The sequence below is a fragment of the Haemorhous mexicanus genome, chromosome 2 (assembly GCF_027477595.1).
Source record: "Haemorhous mexicanus isolate bHaeMex1 chromosome 2, bHaeMex1.pri, whole genome shotgun sequence".
Lineage (NCBI taxonomy): Eukaryota > Metazoa > Chordata > Aves > Passeriformes > Fringillidae > Haemorhous > Haemorhous mexicanus.
Window position 1 is genome coordinate 47,999,606 of NC_082342.1, and position 19,692 is coordinate 48,019,297.

At 44.7% G+C, this 19,692-nt stretch overlaps 1 protein-coding gene across 1 annotated transcript in view; it reads right to left on the reverse strand.

Moving 5' to 3' along the window:
* ARHGAP20 (Rho GTPase activating protein 20) overlaps positions 1-19,149 on the reverse strand; it is a 58,252-nt gene extending 39,103 nt beyond the window's left edge. The window contains 2 exon segments of the mRNA XM_059838678.1: positions 8,907-8,992; positions 18,917-19,149. Of these exon segments, the coding sequence (XP_059694661.1) occupies positions 8,907-8,992; positions 18,917-19,099 (269 nt within the window). The 5' untranslated portion in view covers positions 19,100-19,149.
* Between the last annotated feature and the right edge of the window lie 543 nt (positions 19,150-19,692).

Here is a 19,692-nt window from a genome sequence, read left to right on the forward strand (position 1 = left end):
AATAGGATTCTAAAAATTGTCTTGTATCATCTCTGCATGATGTCAAAACCTTATGAAACATAATAAAAGTGACTATAGAGAATAAGGTGGTGGTTTGCACTAAATGTTTCAGGTGCTGAGGCACATACCAGACTAGTTTTCTGTAGTCTGGCAGAAAAATATCACATAGCTGTAGGGTAAAATGCATCATTAAAGCAAAATCCTCACACTTTTCAGAATGGAAGCTTGGCAGCTTAACTGTAAACAAAGCTGCACTTAAGTAATTTTTACATAGCCAAAAGGACACAATTCTCTGCAGAGCAAGCATGCACCACAGCGTGGAGGCTGGAGACAGGAAACATGCTTGTGGTTTGGTTTGCTTCCAAGGCTTTTTGTTTTATTTTAATAAACAGCTGCAAGGTGTTTACTCTGAAAATTTAACACAAGGGCAAAATTTTCTATGGGTGTAAATTAGCACCACACGTTTTGGTCATATTTTGCCTATTTCCACCAGAAAACAATTTAGGGCAAGTGATGTAAATCCCGTTGAAAAGCTCTTGCAGTGTGGGTGTTCTCCAGTCAGCCAGCAAGTTCAAGGGGTTTCGGTCTATGGCCCCCTAAGCAAGGGAGACGTTTGGAAGAGGACACATTCACATGTAGAATTCAATAAAAGCTTTTTGGCCTTTGGAAGAATCAATCCTCTGTTCCCCACTGCAGTTCCCGCTCACTTTTACTGCCTGACATAGCAGCACCACCTTGAGTTACTCTCTCTTTGCAATTGCACCAGGGAAATGCCATTCCAGGCACTGTCTACCCAAACAGAGATCTTATTGTTCAGGCCAAAAACAAAAGTCACAAAAAAGTGCCCTTTGGGGGGAAAAAAGATAATAAAGAAAATAAAAAAGGGAAAAAAAGTAGGATGAACTGAGGCAAAAGAAAAGCCCAAAACCTAACATCCCAGTTCTACAGTTCTGGACCATGGATGTCTGGGCTTTTGGAGTTTCTCATGGCCTACAAGAAGCCTGGATGCACAGGCTACCTTTGCTACTACCAACCAAGCTTCTTCCTACCCGCTCTGAGGAGACAGAGGAGCACTCTGGGATCTCAGTCTGACTAGGAGATCCAGTATTATTTTAGCTGGCTGAAGAGATACAGCTTTTGTCCTACCTTAACTTTTTTGAGAAGCAGTAATTGCAATTGGGAGAATTAATCTGACCTAATCACAACTGGAACATTTAAAAGCCTGGCTCAACTCCATTGACTTTGACTTACCTCATGGATGAAACTGACCTTTTATTCAAAAGGTGTTTTCAGATATCTTCTCGTAAAGTGTATTACAAGAGTTCAGCACAGGTCATATAACAGCCAGGAATTCTGGGCCACCAAAAGAGCTAGGACGTTCTGCAGATCTCTACAGAAACAGGTAATTTAAAGCTGATGTGCACATGAGGTAAAAAGACTGGTGTGGACATCTTTAGAAACTCCTTCTGGACCATCATGAATGGCTGTCAGTGAGCCTACCTGTTTCTGCTCACCCTAACATCTCCAGCTCTATGTCACACAGGCTGCAGATGGGCAAGAGTAAGTCACTGGTGTGGACCATGTCCTTTCAACAGGGAAATGGCATTTTCTAGTTGACTGCCTGGGTTCACTGCCTGTCAGTCACCCCACTCAATCACTGGGTAATACCAGTGGGGCTGCTCATGGTCTCTCAAGGTTTCACTGCTCAATAGCCCTTCCCCTTTAGACTCTGATTTTCCCATTATTGAAGAAGCAATGCAAATAGGTAGGTTTAGATTAGATCTTAGGAAGAATTCTATACTGTGATTGTGGTAGGCACTAGCACAGATTGTAGAGAGAAGTTGCAGTTACCCCATCCCTAGCAGGGTTCACGACCTGTTCAGGCTGGATAGGGCCCTGAGCAACCTGGTCTAGTGGAAGGTGTCCCTGCCCATGGCAGGGAGCTTAGAGGTAAATGATCTTTAAAGTCTCTTTCACCACAAGCCATCCTATGAGTCTACGAACTGTGGGACACACTGGGGTGAACTCCACAAAGCCCCACCACAGACATGCAGAGAGGATCTGCTCAGGCCCTGTACTGGCTGCAGTTTGTAAGAACCACTTCTCTAAGAGAGATGACCAATAGGCATGCCAACATGGAAGACAGGACTGTCCCTTCACCCGTCCAGTTGTAACAGGAACAAATCTGGCTTTGCTTTGCCTCCAGGGCTTTGAATTATATTTTGATACTTGTACTACAGCACAAGAATTATCCTATTACAGTGAAGAGATTACTTAATATGCCTGCTGCTGCCAGCTATGGCAAGTGTAGTGACCCAGATTCCCTATGAACATGCATGGAGTTACCTGCACCTGTTTGCTTTCCCATAACTCACTGCCCACCTATTTATTCAATGAGTTTTTCACAGAGCTACTCAGGCAGATTAGTCAGAGGTTCCCACTCCACTAGTGATCCGAGCTGGGGAAAAAAGCTGTTAGAGGATCGCCCACATCTCTGTGCCTTTTGATGATAATTACCTGCTCAGTGCTGCCAACAGTTATGCTGTACTGGCATGTGCAAAAGCAAAACTCCAGGTGTTTGGTAAGCTGTCTGGTCAGCAGGACAGTGTCTAAATAACAGAGGCACTTGAGAGGTCAGGAAGCCTCTGAGATGATGTCTTTCTGTCATGGGTTTACAGTCTTGCCCCTGAGGCTTATTATCCTTTATTGGATCTAGCCCCCAGTACCCAAAGAGTAAAGAGTGGGCACAGAAGATACCTAAATACAGACTGTTACTCCCATAATGTGATCAAAACCCCTCAGCAGCAGCTTTGTGCATCACGAGGACACAGCTGGACCAGAAGCAATGCCATGGAGAGTCCAAAGGGTATTTAATGCTGGCCCTTGTCTGAGGTGGGAGCACCAGAGGCTGCACGTCAGCCTGCACATCATTAGAGCCTTTCTGCTTGTTTACACGAGACAAATGATCACAAAGCAGACTGAGCAAGTTGGTCTGTGATTTCCTCAGGTATGCTGTTGCCCAAACTGCTTGGCCAGACTGTCACTTGGCAAGAGATTTTACTGTCTAAAATCAGCCATACACAATGGCTGGACAACAGCTGCTTTCTGCCAGACCTCAAGGCCTAATCCAAAAAGTCCTCTCAATGGGCTGCAGCCAAAAGCACGTGTGGACACTGAGACATCTGGACAAGCAGAGCCCTGCACTCATCCTGATGAGCACTGCCCCTCGCTGTCTTCATACTCCCACAATTCTCTCCAAAAGGGAATCGGCTTAAGGCGCTGGTGTTAAACTATTAGTCATTTATTGTAAAATTAAACCCTTCTTTAAACTCCAATCCCTCCAAAACCCTGCTTCCAAGCCTTCCTTCTTACCTCTAGTCCTTTCCTTTTAATAAAAAAGCAGCATATCTCCCAAAGCCGCAGCTCATTTCTATCTCCAGATGTACAAACATCGCTAAAAGCCAGTTTGTAGGTCGTAAATGAAGAACCGAGGGTTTTTATCAAAAACAAACATATGCACACATACACTCACACAAAACAAAACAGAAAACACACAGCAGAGGGGCAGGATTGCCAATCTCTGAGTGAAAAGGCCATCTGAGGCCTCAGAAAGTTCACGTTGTTAACAGCTAATAAAATTTTATCCTCAGCTATTATTATATAAAAGTAACTTTTGTGTTCAAACACATGGTTTAAGGAAGCAATACTCCAGTGTTATAATTAGCTTTAATCAAGCATGAATTCAACATACTAGAAACTGACAACTTGTAGAATATCATCACAAGTTGTTTTAATTATAATTCCATTAAAAAGGAAGAGCATTAAATACAAAAAAGGAGTTAAAAAAATTACTATTTTTCTACAAATTCATATATGTTTACCTTACATAGGGAAGCACGACATATTGAGGGGAGAAATCCAGGGCAGTTCTCATATAGAGATTTCTGCACAAAATGTTAAAACATCAAAACTTTTCATGAAATGAAAAACCTCAGGAAAAATCCCGATCAAGTTTTTCGAGGCTGAATTAAATCTAAGAATTCGACCCAGAAGCAAAGACACCTTCATTTGCTTTGGTACTGAGTCTGTAGGAACAGGAGACTCAGTTCAGACGACTGGCTGGAGCCAGCTGGGATCATACCTGTCCATGCCAACTCCCGCTCTGCTTCTGAGCCCAGCTCTCCCCGCTGGCGGCTTGCAGCTGCTCCGGAGGCAAATTCCCACCGAGCACATGTGGAAGGCACTCCTGGAAACTGGCAGGCACACATAGCACGGCCTTTGCCCCTCACAGCTCTGCAAACTCCCTGGCGAGGCGCTGCCCGTCCCCTGCCACCCCAGGGCCGACCCTGAGCCGTGTCCCCGCCAGCAGCGGCGCCATTGCCCGGCCAGGCCATGGCGACCCCGGCCCAGGGCGCCGCTCCTCTGCCTGGCACAGGCAGCCTCTGCCAGGGAGGTGCCATGCACGGCCCACGCTCCAGCAAACGCTGCCATGGCGCCTGGGGGCTGTGCAAGAGCCTCACCCACCTCCGCACGGGCAGACAGGAGAGCGAGCAGGAGAGCTTCTGCATCAGGGCCTCGTGCTGTGCCAGCAGGTAGAAACGGCCGCGGCGCACGGCCCAGGGGCCCGCGCTGCCCCTCCATTGCCTCGCCAGCCCAACCTGCCTCACAGAGATTACACTGCCAGGCAAGGTTATTCACCTGCATGGAAATGACTGAAGAACAAGCAAAATTATCGCGGCTGGAACCTCTGTCTAACAAGCTGGTTACTCGCAATGAACTTTCATCCCCCTCGTCCCGGCCGTCAGTTTTACCTGAAACACCAACTACCCATCTTCTCCATGAAAAAGATACAGTTAAGGCCTTCTGGCAATTTACATTTATTAAAAGTCTCTATTTTTTGTCTTCTTCTAGTCCCGTAGCTTGGATCATCCACATTTCTTCTGACTAAAACCCTGAAAACACAATGTCCAAGGCTCCGGGAACACTCTGTATTTGCCTTGCGCCAAGTGGAATGTATTACTAGATTACACATATGATCTTCGTTATCTGGGATATTTAGCCTTTGGCACAGGACCCCTAGAAGATGACATGCCAGAATCACTTACTGTGCACTGGAAGAAGGAAGAACAGCCTCTCTGTGAATGGCATAACATTACTTCTATGTAAACAAGGGGAGGAAACACCTTGGAAACTTGTCGAATCTCCAGTTTTTACCTTCCACTTTGCCAACCATAAAAGTCACATAACAAAATTGAGTAGAAGTAACATTTTAGGAACTTCCTTTTCAGGTTCTTTAGGGATTTATTCATAAAACTTTCTAAAAAATATCCTTTGGGATTTTTTTTTTAAAAACAGCCTGTGCTTCCAGCTTACACCAAAATAATAACATAAACACTCTTCATACTGTAAAAAAGAGTTGTTCCATTTTCAGTATTTTAACACCTTTAATGTGTGGAGACACAGATCTATAAATGGTCTTCCAGACTCAGAAATTGTGAGATTATATTACTTGGTTTCAGCATGTAAAAATATCACCTTCAAAGATCTGTTGAGGTGTGCAATAGAAAAGGGGAAGCTGCTGGCAGCTGCAGCACAGAGTTTGGCTGTCCCTGTGAAATATTAGAGATGCAAGCAGAAGACCACCAACGCAGACCAAAAACTCAGGTTTTGTCACGTGTGAAAATTGTTTTAAGCGACAGCAGAACAAAAGCTGAAAATTTTACTTGAAACAAGTCTTTATTATTCTGTGTCAATTATATGAGATGACAATACCCGATGCTTTAAATCCAGGCCTCAGACATTTCTGTTTCAAGTATGTAATTTGTATTGCACTGAACTGTATGATTAAGTTGTGCAGGTTTCACTAAAAGACACCAAGAAAAAGTAAGAGGAAGATTACAACTGTGGAACAAGTCCGTGGACAAATTAAACTAATCCAAATCCTTTGCTGATTTCATACACATTAACGGAGTTAACAATGAAATTAATTTTTTCTGCACCTGAAAACGAGCCAAGAAAAATACCAAAAGCTTACTTTTCCGATGTATTTCTACAATAACCTTGCTCAAAGTGCTTCCAAAGAGTACATCTGATGATGTGAAGAGTCTTTACATGGCTATTCATCACAATTTTGTGATGAAAAATAAGCTGTACAGGAAAAAAACCAAGAGAAACAAGAAAAATGTGGCAACAGTGGTCTGCATATCTTTATCTCTTGGATGTAAGGGCCCAAATTCCACTATAATATCTGTACTATTTACTATGCTTGTCTTCTGCCTGCAGGTACAAGTCAAGCGAGGCATGGATCACAGCAAGGTTTCCCTTCTGTGCACCACCATGCCATACAGCCATCCTAGAATTCTTCTGTAGGCCAAGTATCATCTGACTCCTTCTATACGACTGACAAGGCAAGGCAAGAATTGTAATGAAAGCTGAATGTTCATTAAACCAAATGATGGGTTTAATGATACAGCTGGAGAAAAAGATGAGAAGCTTTTAAGCACAGAAGACTTTCAGACTTGCTTCTCTTTCAGAAGTGCATAAGAGGACAATGGCACAAACAAGCACTGGTTTTTCCAGCCAGATCATCTTGTCTTGCTCACATCCTTGGCTCATCACAGCTACCATACCATTACCATCGAAAACCACAGTCCTCTGAATGCTAAATAGCCATCTCCAGATGTCACAATGGTTTCTTTGACTAAATAGCATTAATAAACTTTAAAATGCCCCAGAGTAAGTCTGTCCAAAGTGCCACTACATTTTATGAAAGTGCCCTGTATATAAACCAGGGACACCTGACATATAAAGTGGTATAAAAACACAAACTGACTCGGCTTCTAAGTATTTCCTGCCCTTTTAAACTTTGCACTTGTTCATTAATTTCAACAAATATTGAGGTGAGCCAGCTGCTGAGGTGAGAGTATTCAAATAAATCCCTCACAGATGTTTGTTAACTTCAGATAGGAGCTTTATTATCTACAAATCATTAATCAACCATTAACAAGTAAGTGTTACGGAGTCCCAGTATAAAGGTTCACTGCCAGAGAAGAATGATAGATTTTGCAGGCTGGCTGTGTCTATAAGAACTAAGAGCAGAGACAGGTCTGAGGTAAAACATTTGGAGGAGATTAGAAAACATGAGAAGTCATTTTGTTGCTCTTCAGCTCTCCTTCAGAGAAAGCACTTCACCAGAGTTAAGCATTTACACGACAAACTGAGTGGAAAGATCAAACTCATCCATCAGTTTGGTGATGAAGAGGAATGTGCTTTGCACAGCCAAACAAGGAAGTCAGGCACAGGTGAGAATTGCTGCTCCTGTGAACAATAATAAACACCATCCAAAGTGTCACACTCTAAACTAAAAGACTCTGAAGCTACAAAATCGCCTGCTCTGACTTGAGAGTCCTCAGACTTCACCCAATATCTCTCAAAAAGGCCACAGACTTCTGTTGAAAACAACAGAAGCAGCTAAATTGTTTGATGCCACAGGCAGAGGACAGACATGACTGAGGCAGCATTCATCAGCTGTTGTGTAGGATAAGCATTGTTTACTGAAGAATAAAGTAATGAATTCCCCTCTTTGGTCCTCTCCACCACACAGCTTCTGCCAACTGGCAGAGAGAATCCTTTCACACACTAGATTTGGAAATAATTCTGATCTGGGCCATACAAGCAAGACACTTCAGAAAGCATAAAATTCTTAGGTTAAAATGTAGTGTGTATTACAGTCAGTCTCTCCAGCTAATTCTGATTTCTGATACTTCTGGAGCAGGCAATAAAGTAAATTTAAAAAGTAGAATTGAAGAAAAGTATTGTCTAAATACCAGCAGGTAATTTTGACTTTCCTATTTTGCAACTCTGATTTTTTCACAGAATACTGTCACAGGTTTCTGAAATACTGGGGAATTCTAAATGATGTCAGACCAGATATTAATTAGATCAAAGACAAAAAGCTTTCCAAAGCTCACGCACTGATTACTTAACGCACCACAGCGTAGGAAAAAATATTCCTTACAAAGCCATACTTTTATTTCCCTCCATAACATTTCTTCATAAAGAGCAATACACAGCTGGAAGCATTAACAGCTGACCAGATGGTTCACTTCTCGATAAACACGTTTTGTAAGTTTAAAGTCTAATGAACTGTAGTGCAGGGAGAAAAAAAGTTATGTATGCAGAGTGGTTCAAATGGCAGGTCAGGGCTGGGGCTGGACAGGGGACTAGCTCCACAGAAACTTCCATTTCTATGCAGCTTTACATGGGAGGAGGGAGGAAGGATGACCGATTCTGGCAGAAGACGAGGACAAAAAAGGCTGAATGCTTAACACCCACAAATTCAGCCCCAAAAGTGCTGATACTGGACAGGGGAAGGTTGTGATCACCAGATTCTGGCCCACAGCACTGTCCTGAATCAGCAGGTGCTTCCAGAGCTCTGGACAGCCTGTGCCATGCAGCAGGCAATGACAGAAGAAACTTAGCTCCAATTAAACTGTGCAAGTCTACAGTGAACAATCCTGAGTCACACCTGACAGAGTGGAAGTGTCCAAGGCAGCAAGCACTCATCTTCTTCTGCCCATGCCATCTCCACAGGATGCAATCAAAGCCAGTCACAAACTGTTCACAGCTGAGCAGCTCAAATGTCTCATGCCTGGTTACAAATTGCAGAGCAGCACTGCTCACCCAGCCAGGTATAAACAGCTCAGTGGGGCAGCACTGGGACTTCTAGGAGACCACCTGGTGCCTGGGCTGGTTCTGTCACATCTTTCAGCAGCCTTTACAGCTGCACAGCTACCAAGGAGCCTGAATTATGTTCAGCAATCTGGTGTGGACAACAGTTTGAAAACATTCAAGTTTTGGGCTGAGAACCTGCAAAACAGTACAGCCAGCAAAAGTCACTGACTCACCTGGAGGCCGATCTAGATCTGCTGAGTGCTTTGACAAAGATCAGAGACGGTGCAGACTGGCGTCTTTGGGCCAAACTCTTCATCTTCTGATTGGAAAGAGAAACAAAATGAAATCACAGGTGAGATTTGGAACAACAACTGCATGCACACAGACTGGGCACAGCCAGACTCCAATTTCAGGCCATGGGGAAAAGGCTGTTATTGCCCTCAGCAACCCTGGAGGGGGAAAATATCACAGGGAAATTCCCCCTGGAAGGGGAAAATATGGTAAGAAAAGCAGGAGCATTACCAGAAAGCAAGTGTATAGAAAAGCTGAAAATTAATGTCCATACACAGATACTTGAGGTACCCTGCACACACGAAATAAACACCTAGAGCTGGTCCTCGACCACTTTTTTGTCCCTTAGTAATTTATTGTACATTAAATGTATCAAATATCCAGGTGGTGGTTTAAATTTCAAATACTTCATATATTTCTGTGTCACATCTGACATCTACCATGGTTTAAGGTTTGGATTCTATCCACCTGACCTTACACATTATATTAGGCTACCCTTTTTTAACAAATCTTTAAAGATGAGAGCATTTTCCTTCCCTGCTACTCAGTCTGGAGCGTATCTTGCCACTCGGTAGTCAACAATGACTTTTTTTTCATTGCTGATTATGTATAAGAAAAATAAAATAGGGAGAGGCAGGGCAGTTGTTAGTATAGAACTAGGAAGAGAATGAGAAAAAGGAGACACTCAAAGACAGAGAACACCGCAGGGGAAAAAAAAAAAGCACAAGGAAGAGATGAAAATGTCAGTAGCTAACAAGAGAGCATGGATTTCCAGTCAGTGAAGTTGAACACTACAATAAAAATACTGAGCAAATAAATACCACGGCTTTCCCCAGAGGTAGAAATTTTCAAAAGCACCCACAGGAGACAAAAATACACATTTTTCTGAACGTAAATGTATGCACCACAATGCATTCAGTCTCCCTCCTGCAGCCAGAAGCAGGACTGAGTAGTCCTGGCCCTAACCCTGGAGGGCTGTCTTGAACCGGTTGTGCAGCCTGCTGCCAAGGTGCATGACCTCTCCTCTCACTGACCCTCCACCAGAAGGGTGACTGTTACCTTATTTAGCTCAAATACTTTACAGAATGAACTGGTGAACAAAAGAACCAGGGTCAAACTCCTCCTGAGACCCTGACAGGAGAATAGCCAATGATGCAGTGGTACCTTACAGCCCCACTGAGAGCCCACAAACAGGTGAACCTCTGACAGCCATGAAATCCCTGCTCTCAGCTAATCACAAAGCATGACTCTCTTCCTTCATACCAGAAATAACCACTGACTACCAGGACAAATATGTCAGGATGGTGGGAACAACTGATTCTTCTGCCAATGTATGTGCTGGACATGGCATTCGTTCTGTTTGGGCAGGTGCACGGTGTGCTCCCCTCGGAGAAACTGAACTCTGAGTATTTTTCTCACTTGTGACAAGTGAATTTATTTTACTGACTGCAGTCCATCTGTTATTGTGTCCTTTTTTTGGTTCTCTCTTTATTTTGTAGAGCACGCTTGCTTGTTTTGTCACTCAGTTACAGCCATTGTGCAGCAATTGTTCTAAATTCAACTGTGTAATTTCAATTCGCCTTTAAAATTATCTCCTCCTCCCTATTTTATCAAAAAATAACTTCTCAAGACTGATAAATTAAGTCTTGGAACATTTAGCTGTCTCCAGTTGGACTATAACTAGATAATAAAAGATTACTAATAAAAGAGATGCCCATTTTTAATAGTTTTTAAAATAAATAAATAAGATAAATTGGTCTAGTGAATTAAATCCGTTTGTCTTACTGTTAGCTAATCTGACAAGCTGTTAGAGGTTTTAAAAGTAGCACACCTGCAAATACAAAGACAAAAAGAGATCTGTGTAACAATGCAGTGTAACATGCTACAGAAGACCAGCCACATATGTCACACAACAGGCAGATTTCAGGAGTTAATATAAAGCATCACCTCCCTGTGGGAAATTTACTGCAATTTACACAGATGGCTTTTGGGGGGGTAAAAACTGGAGCATCTCAGTTTTTCCTCCTGCAAATGCAGTGGAAGTTTGGTTACATTTTCAAAGAGATCTTCAGGTCTGAAAAAAAAGTCACTGGGAAAAAAAAAACCTGCAGTTATTTTAAAATCTATGGCAATTACAGCATGATTTTTTCATGCTTGGGTTAGCAGTGCTGAATAGCACCTGTGCCAGCGAGACTCTAGTCTTGACTCAAATGTCTGAAGACCAAAGTAAAGTCTAGACTACAGCAAATTTAGTAAGAGCTCAAATAACTGGCAGAGATAATCCTGGTCGGAGGGGATCCCAGCAGCTCTGTGACCCAGCCTCTCTGAACCTGATGACAGCAAGACCCGTTCAAGCAGGCCACTCTGGGCCACCTCAAGTAGAGGTCTGTGCTACCTCCAAGGAGGAGATTCCACAGCCTCTCTGGGCAAACTCTTAGCACAGCTACTAAGCATATCTTAACAGGAAAAAAAATAGCCTCAAAACATAAAAAGATCACTGATGAGAAAAAGAAAATTTTCACAGCACTCAAGTGAGTCAGGTCAGCTGTATGCAAATAAACACATTACACAGAGACATTGATTGCAGACATAAAGGGGTGTTTTATTTTTGTTTTGCTATGTACAGAGTCTGGGAAGAGAAAATAAGTGACCATCATGACAACTTGAATTGATTCACTTTGAGAAGGGAGAGAATAAATTCACTTTTCCTTAAGTTGGATCGGATTGCCTGCTATCCTCATTTTTATTGCTTTTATTATGTGCAAGGATGGCAATGTGGAGAAGAAGAGATATATCCTGAACAGCTGTTGTGAGAGCAGATGTTTGGGAGGAAAAGGAGATGCACTGACCAATTATCTAAGCATGGGACACAGAGAAGCCTTTCTCAACATGTGTCCCACATCATTACCTCCCATTTTTTCATGTAAATATTAGAAAGGTCAACACAGGCAGAAATTCTCATACTTGCTGGCTGAGTCACACCCATGTGAAATGTATCATAAAATCAGTATCTATAATGAATGTTTACTGTGTGCCAGATGCTAAAGACGATAATCTTGTGTCAGTCAGCACAAACTAGAGTTATTTCTGTCTTCCTCACATCCAAAAGCTGGTGTTGCTGCCCCTTCCCCTCCGATTCAGGTTTAACTTCATACTTTCTGCATTTCTGGTTGCGGTTGTCTTGACTTCTTAACAGAAACAAAAAAGGTTTTGCAATTTCAGTTGTTGGACTGGTGGTAGCATTTGGCCAGTTTCTCATTTGGTATAAAAAAGTCAGAGGCCTGTAGAGTGGAGAAGGATGAATTTACACCAGATATCGATCAGACCTACAATCTGACACACTGTTTTGTAAACTGTGATGGTAGGCGGTTTATGAGCAGACCAGCCCACCATGCTGAGGACAGAAAGCTTGCAAAACATCACTGAAAATATGCTGTCTCTCCTCAGGAACCAGAAACCCTATGGATTACAGTAAAACTTGCACAATATCTCCCAAGTCATCAACTGGAGGAAAAAATCTTTTTTTGCCTCGCAGTTGAAGTGCATGATGGCGCTATTTGAAATTTATATAAATTAATATATTGCCAAGTTACAATATTGATTTCCACTGTGGAAAAGGTAACACACGGTAAGATCAAAAAAACTGGAACTGTTCCTGCACTTTACATGTATCGCCTTACTATATCACGCTTCTAAAGAGAATGGCAGAGTGTGAATTAAATAAAGAATGTATGAAAAAAAAAATAATGGTACTTACTATTTATTTTGTGATGACGAGTAATTTAAGTAATGCATATAGAGTGTTTATAATATTTTCAAGTGTCTAGAGAAGTTAAAAATCTATGCACTAAGTGGATACCCTGCTGCAGCTACTGGTCAGAGCAGGCAGGCTAAGCCAGGGACAGTGTGCAGTGATTCCCCAGGAACACACTGCCCACATTGCCAGGTTGTGCTGCCTGACCCATGCCATGGTCAGACACACGCAGGAAGATTCCTCTCCCAGCCTCTGACTCACACACCTGCTGAGCTGTCTGCCCTGTGCTCCTTTTATAGCTGACAGAGAGAAAAGGACAGTTTAGGGCATGGCTCATCTTGTCTGAAGAAGTTTTTCTCCACTGACTGTAAAAGAAAAGCAAGGTGACCAAGAAAACAGAGTTGATCATCATCAATCCTCTCCTTGCTATCTGAGCAAAGGACAGGGAACAGAAAAACATATGTGCTCAGTAACACAGGGAAAAACTGTCTTCTTGCAGTGGTTTGAGCTTAGGATAAGAAAATGTTACTTGATGTCTATTTAAGAACAGACAAAACAGTTGAAAAATTTACTTAGTTCCTGAGTGACAGGTAAACACAGCTGAAATGCCTCCTCAGCAATGTGCAGATAACCTTGTTAAAGCCTCCCCAGACACTGAAGGATTTCAGGCTCCTGATTTACAGGCTCACTCCAGAAATGGGTCAAGGCTGGGACATCTGCCTGGGTCATATAACTGGGTGACAGGGACAACCCTCAGATGTGCCAATGCCTCGAGGTGAGGATTGCTTTCAAGTGGCTAAGCTCTCCCTTTCACTGCTTTATTTTTCTAATAAAAGAAGTCTGATTTTAACAAATCCTACTCTCTAAATGTATTTAAGTTAATAACTGCGAGGGATTTCACCCATGCAAACTCTGCTCTTGTTGTCTGAGCAACAAAACATTATCTGTGGCACACATTCCTGGTTTAACTAGATATGAACCAAAGCACTGACAACAAACCCTTACCAGAAACTGTGAGGCAAAGTTCAGCTAAATGCCTGAAAATCAGAAAAATCACAACAACCCTCAGCATATAGCAGTTAATTTTGCAGGACAACTGGCCATCACTCTTACCCCTGTATCACTGGGCCACTTATGAGAGGCAATAGATTATATTTTCCTACATACTATAATCTAGTATTTGTTAGATTTACAGACTAGAGCTGTCAAAAAGTACCAAAAATAACAAGAATTCTTACACTTTGTTAAAGCAAGAAATGGACCTATGCTGACCTATAACATTCTCGAGCCCTCAAAAACAGGGTGAGAAGATGACTGCATTTGAACTGCTAGCTCAAGCAGCAGAGATGTAGATCCCACAGAGAGACCATTTACCATAAAGGCAGAGCAGGTGACAAAACTATGTGCTTTTGTTTATGCTGGCAGAATACTTCTACTTACAAGGACCTTCCTCGAAAGAAAGCCATTTTTGGATGGATAATTGTGGAGAAAACAATTGCAAGGGCACAAGAGAAAAGAGCTATCAACACCAAAGAACCAAAAGCACATCCTCATGGAACAGCAGCTGCTAGAGAGCACGGCAAAGACTGAAGGCCACATCAGAGTAGAAAGAAAAATGGATAAAAGAAGCTAGGAACAAAACATGTTTCACCATACTTCCCGAAGGATACAAATCTTTGGAAGCACTTATATAGATGTCTTCAAAAGATTCCACTCATCCACATCACAAGATGAAGATGTGAAAGATTAGTAAACACATCATAGAGGAGGGGAACATCGAGTACACTGCTTGTGGGTCCTACAGTGAGTCAGGGCACTGCTCGGACCAGTGACTCTGCGATGGTCCTGTTGAAGCCCAGAGTTCCCTTTCAAGCTTGCCACAAAGCATGAAGGTTAACACATGGATAAAATTCTGCCCCAGTTTCTGTATGTTCAGACTTTCTCAGGAGCAGTTTAGAGATGACAGAGAGAGGAGATTCCCCCCCCACTCCACATCCATACTTCAAGCAACATGAAGAGGCAATAATTTGTTATTTGTGGTTCTTGGGTGTTACATCCCACATGACCTATCGTGCCCCTCTCTTTCCTACTGCCACCAGGAGGGGCAAAGAAAAAAACCAGGAACAGGAGATCAAAAAACTAGAACCCATTGTATTCTGCATAATTTTTAGTTTCTCTCACGGACAGAGAAATGAAGGATTGCTAACACCAGTTCATAATTAAATCAGCACCAGGAGGCACATCACCACAGGAAGTTACCACAAGCCAGCACAGCCTACCAAGGTGATTTTAACCTAATGACCCACTTTGCGGGTGATTTCATTAAAGTAGGGGCTTTTTCAGTCCTCATCAGAGACAAAATAGCCACAGGATATATCTGCAGGATGATAGGAATTGTTCATCACTCCACTAAATAGTGCCAGAAGGGTTCTTATGTGTTTGAAATTTCCAGCACTACCAGGTGTGATTTTAGAAACACCCCACCAGATCCTCAGCCAGGACCATAGTAAATAGGACCGAATTTTGCAGGAGGAAGAAATCCCTGCCTAAGGAGATTTATCTTAAAAAAGATAAATCTCTTGGCATGACATCAAGGTATCATACAATATAATGGCAAATACATACTTGATTCGTCTTTTCAGAGTAAAACAAGGGATGAAGATTATGTATGATTACTCTTCCTATGCCATTAATTTGCTTGAATTTGTCCATTTAATACACTGTTGAGGAACACTATAACTCCCTTTTCCCTGCCAGTAAACTGTTGCTGCATTTGTGATCAGAATCACAAAGAAACACATTTACGGGGACAGAATTGCCACATTTCAAGTCTCACACCATAAATGCTACTTTGATTAGTATTCAAAATAGTTAGCTTTTTGGACACTTTGTAGGTGTAAATATTAAAAATTGCTGAGCCTCCAAAACATTGTAAGCAGTTACTTGAAATCTTCAAGGACACAGCAAAAATCCTAGGACTGACTCCTTGTGCTACCAGATAATTGTTTTGCATAAAATATTCAGGGTTGGTTGGAATTTAGCCCCTGTGAGAAGAGAGAAGTGAAACACCAGGAACTTATAAATATGGTTAAATGACCCAGCTGCTACTGCTGACACAGTTACATCGGCATAAAAGACATCTCTGCTGCATGGTTTGTTTTGACAAATTTGTAGAAATAAGCTCTATCAGTGTAATCACTTTTACTCATGCTACTGCAATCCACTTCAGAGTTGCATCAATTTACTGGTACTGGTTTCTAAGCTGAACAGTCAATACAAAACATCTCCATAGGTCAATCACACACAGTGACTCCAGTAAGTCCAGTAAAGGGGGGAAACTAGCCCAGAATTTTCCAAAAGCATTAACTAAAACACTGCACTTCAATGTCTAACTAAAACACTGCACTTCAATGTCACCTTTTAGCAGAGTGTTGTAAGCATTTAACAGAGAGAACCTCCCACAGACTGTGAGGTAGGTTAGCAGTGCAAATTATTTTGCATGCCAAGAATAGGCATAGAAACGTTTCCAGGATATTGGTTTAAATGGTCACATAAAATACATGAAAAAAGCCCTAGACATTTTCTGTCCCTATTCTGGTTCTGTGGTGTGATCAAGCACGTGATCCTTCAGCTTGGTTTTGACAGCCAAGTGGAAGATGAAGTAGGAGTTCAGAAAACCATAGAACAATGCAGCAAATCTCAGCTAATTTGAGAAAACACAGTCACGATAATAAAAAGGGAGAAAGGTTCAGTGGTCGCCTAGCATCACATATTTGGGGGTAGCTTTTGCCAGAAAGCAAAACAGTTGATGTTAAATACATATTTGCAACAAAATTGTTTAGCTTGACGTGCTGTGTCCCCAGCATCAAAACTGATTTCTTGCCAACACATTCTGGATTTCACTGTAGGAAACCACACAAACAAGGTAAGCTCCCTGTTACCAAAAAAGACTTTCTGTGTTGTGAAAAAATGATGCTTTGGCACTGAGTAGAAGACAACACAGAGGTATATATAGAGTCCAAAGGACCCAAATAGTAAAAGATAGATTTGAACTGTCACTGAGATCCAGCTTCAGGCAAAATTAGGAATACTCCTTTCCTGTACATGGATAAAGGTAGGAATCTTCTTCCCCAGAGAGACAGAAAGAGGTGACATGCTAGCAGTCTCCAGGAAGCATCACAACTGTGGACAAGCAGCTGAGCTGCTGGCTGGATGTTGGTGGCTGCCTGTGTTGGTTGTGCATGGTGTACAAAGTTGCCATATGCTGCAGGGCCCAGCCAGGGTCTCAAGCTGCTTCTCTGCAGGAGGATCTCCATCTGTACTCCCGCTGCATGTGCCTCCACGCTGAGGAATTCCAAAAGGGCTGCCAAGATCCGTAAAAAGTAATATCCCTGCTCTCTTGTCAGCGTTGGCAAAAACAAGGTCTGCATTCCTTCGACTGTGGGCTCTTTGGAGCAGGAATAGGAAACACAAGTGCTACCATTAATATTTGTCCTCAGAATGCTGAATAATGAAGTGGAACTCACACCATAAAAACGTTCATCTTCGCAGTACTCGAACATAATTTCTCATTTCGGGTGGGTGCCTAGCATCAGGGCTCTGCCAGGTTGGAAGGTATATGATATTCTGTCCAGCAAAAATGAAATAAATGTTTGATAAAAATCAAAGCTGCACATGTAGCCATCTGAAATTAGATCACAGCACTTGGAAAGGGTGAGTATCTACTCCATCATTTTGCCCAGCTGGGCAGCAGAAGGTACTCCACCACCTTATGTAGGTGTATCACATGCCCAGTCCAGAAACCAATCAGGTATTAACTTCAGTACTTTAAGTGTAGCAGAAATCCTGGCAAAACTCTCTCCAGGCAACCATTCCACCATTGACAGCAGCTGCCATAAGAAGAGGTCCCCAGGGTTGCAGTCAGGCTGGAGCACTATGTGGTTTGGTGGGACACAACCCATGGAAGCACATAGCATCACTTCCCAGCCCGAAGAGACACATCAGCACTGCTGTGCCACGGCCAGCAAAATCCCAGGGACTGCTTGGCCACAGGACTGGACACAAGCTCAGACTTTACTACCATCCTAAATTGTCACCAGGTGGACAGATTTACTAAGGGACACTGAAACCTGGCCAGTCATTCGAATCCTGCCAGCCTATTTGGCAGTTGTCTGAAGTGCACCTCTAAAGACATGGCAGTGAATAGATTTAAATGTCATTGTGAAGCAAAATCTGCAAGGCAGCAAGGTACCAGCCCTACTTTGGATAGAAGAACACTTCAGCACTTGCTAAACCCAAGAGAAAAAAAAGAATTCCTGTTTTATACAGCAGGAAGAATCTGGTTATCACAGCTCGCTTGTTACAGCTAAGTAAAAGGCAGAAACAAGTGCTTGGCTGTAGGCAGAAGAGAGCATTTTGCACTTGATTGTGTCAAATGCTGAAAAGCAATCTGAGACATCAAACAGCTTTTACGACCAGTTTTGAAGATGGGATGAGGTTCTTCTGCTATCAATTGTATACACTTTGCACAAGGTGCTTCTTCAGGGAGCTTCTAATATTCCCCTTGCACAAAGCACGTGCGAGAGCAGCCACCACCTCATCTCTATCAAACCCTTCCCTCGCTCTCTCCAGGCACACATGCAGCAGATCCCTCTTCGATCCCCTAGAAAACCGCTCTGCAAACCATTCCCCAGCTCTCTCTGATACCCACCGAGCAAAACCTCCAGAAATACATTCAGCAAAACGTCCTTTAGGTTTCCCCACGAAATCCATGTAGCAAACCCCCTTATCGGTCCAGCACATCCATGCAGCAACACCCTCCGCGCCAGATCCCCAGGAAATCCATGCAGCAAAGCCCTGTGACTGCACCGAACAGCACCCAGCAAACCCTTCCCGAGCTGCCCGGGATAGCTGTGCAGCGGCGCTCCGTACCTACCCCGGACACCCCAGCAGCAGCCTCCCTGTGCTCCCGGGACATGCGTGCAGCCACCCCCCGAGGTTCCCGGGTTATCCACCCGTCACAAGCCCCTCGGCCACACCGGGCACCGCCGCACTCCCGGCTCCCCGGGGAGCCCGTGCACGAACCCTTCCCGCCGACAGCCCCGGCTCCGCCAGCAGCTCCCCCGACCCCGGTTCCGACGGCGGCGTGCAGGACCCAGGGAGACGGCGCGGCGGAGCGCGCGGTGGGGCCGCGCTGACCTGCGGTGCCCGCCGCGGGAAGCTCCGGGACACGGACGAGGACCGGGGGGCGCTTTCCCGTGCGGTCTCCGGGGGCGGCCTCACCTTCTTGCTGTCGGCGGCGGCGAAGCCCCTGCTCTCGCCGCTCACCGAGGACGAGCGGCCCGGGCCGAGGTGCTCCTGTTGCGGGGACATCACGTCCATACAGCCCCGCGCCGCCGCGCTCCCGCCGCGGGGACGCCCGCGCCGCCGCCCGCACCATGGACAGGGCGCGCCGCGCCGCGCCACGCCCCCCGCGCGCGGGACACGCCCCCCGCGGGGCACGCCCTCGGAGGCCACGCCCCCTCTGCCGCGCCGGGCCCGCTCCGTGCAGGGGGGTCCCGCAGCGGGAGGGCGGCGGCGCGCATGCGCGGCCTCCGGGGGGCGCGGGGGGACGGGGACGGCGGTGGGCGGCGGTGCGCGCGCTCGTGTCCCGCGCCTGCGCGCGCTGCGGGGCCAGGGGCGCGGGGGGACGGCGGGGAGCCGGGTGCTGCGGGAACCCGGGAATGGGACGGGTGTGACAGGGACAGAGCACTGCGGGGCGTGTGGTGGGGCACAGCGCTGGGGCCGTGCTGCAGGGTCCCAGAAGTGGTGCGGGTGCTGTGGGCACAGAGCGCTGTGGTGCGTGGTGCAGGGTCGGAGCGCCGGGAGCTGCTGTGGGGTCCCGGGAGTGGGGCGGGTGCTGCCCGAGCTGCGGTCCCCCGTATGTCCCTGCAGCAGCCAGTTCAGCACCCGGCGTGGCTCTCCCCAGAGCCCTC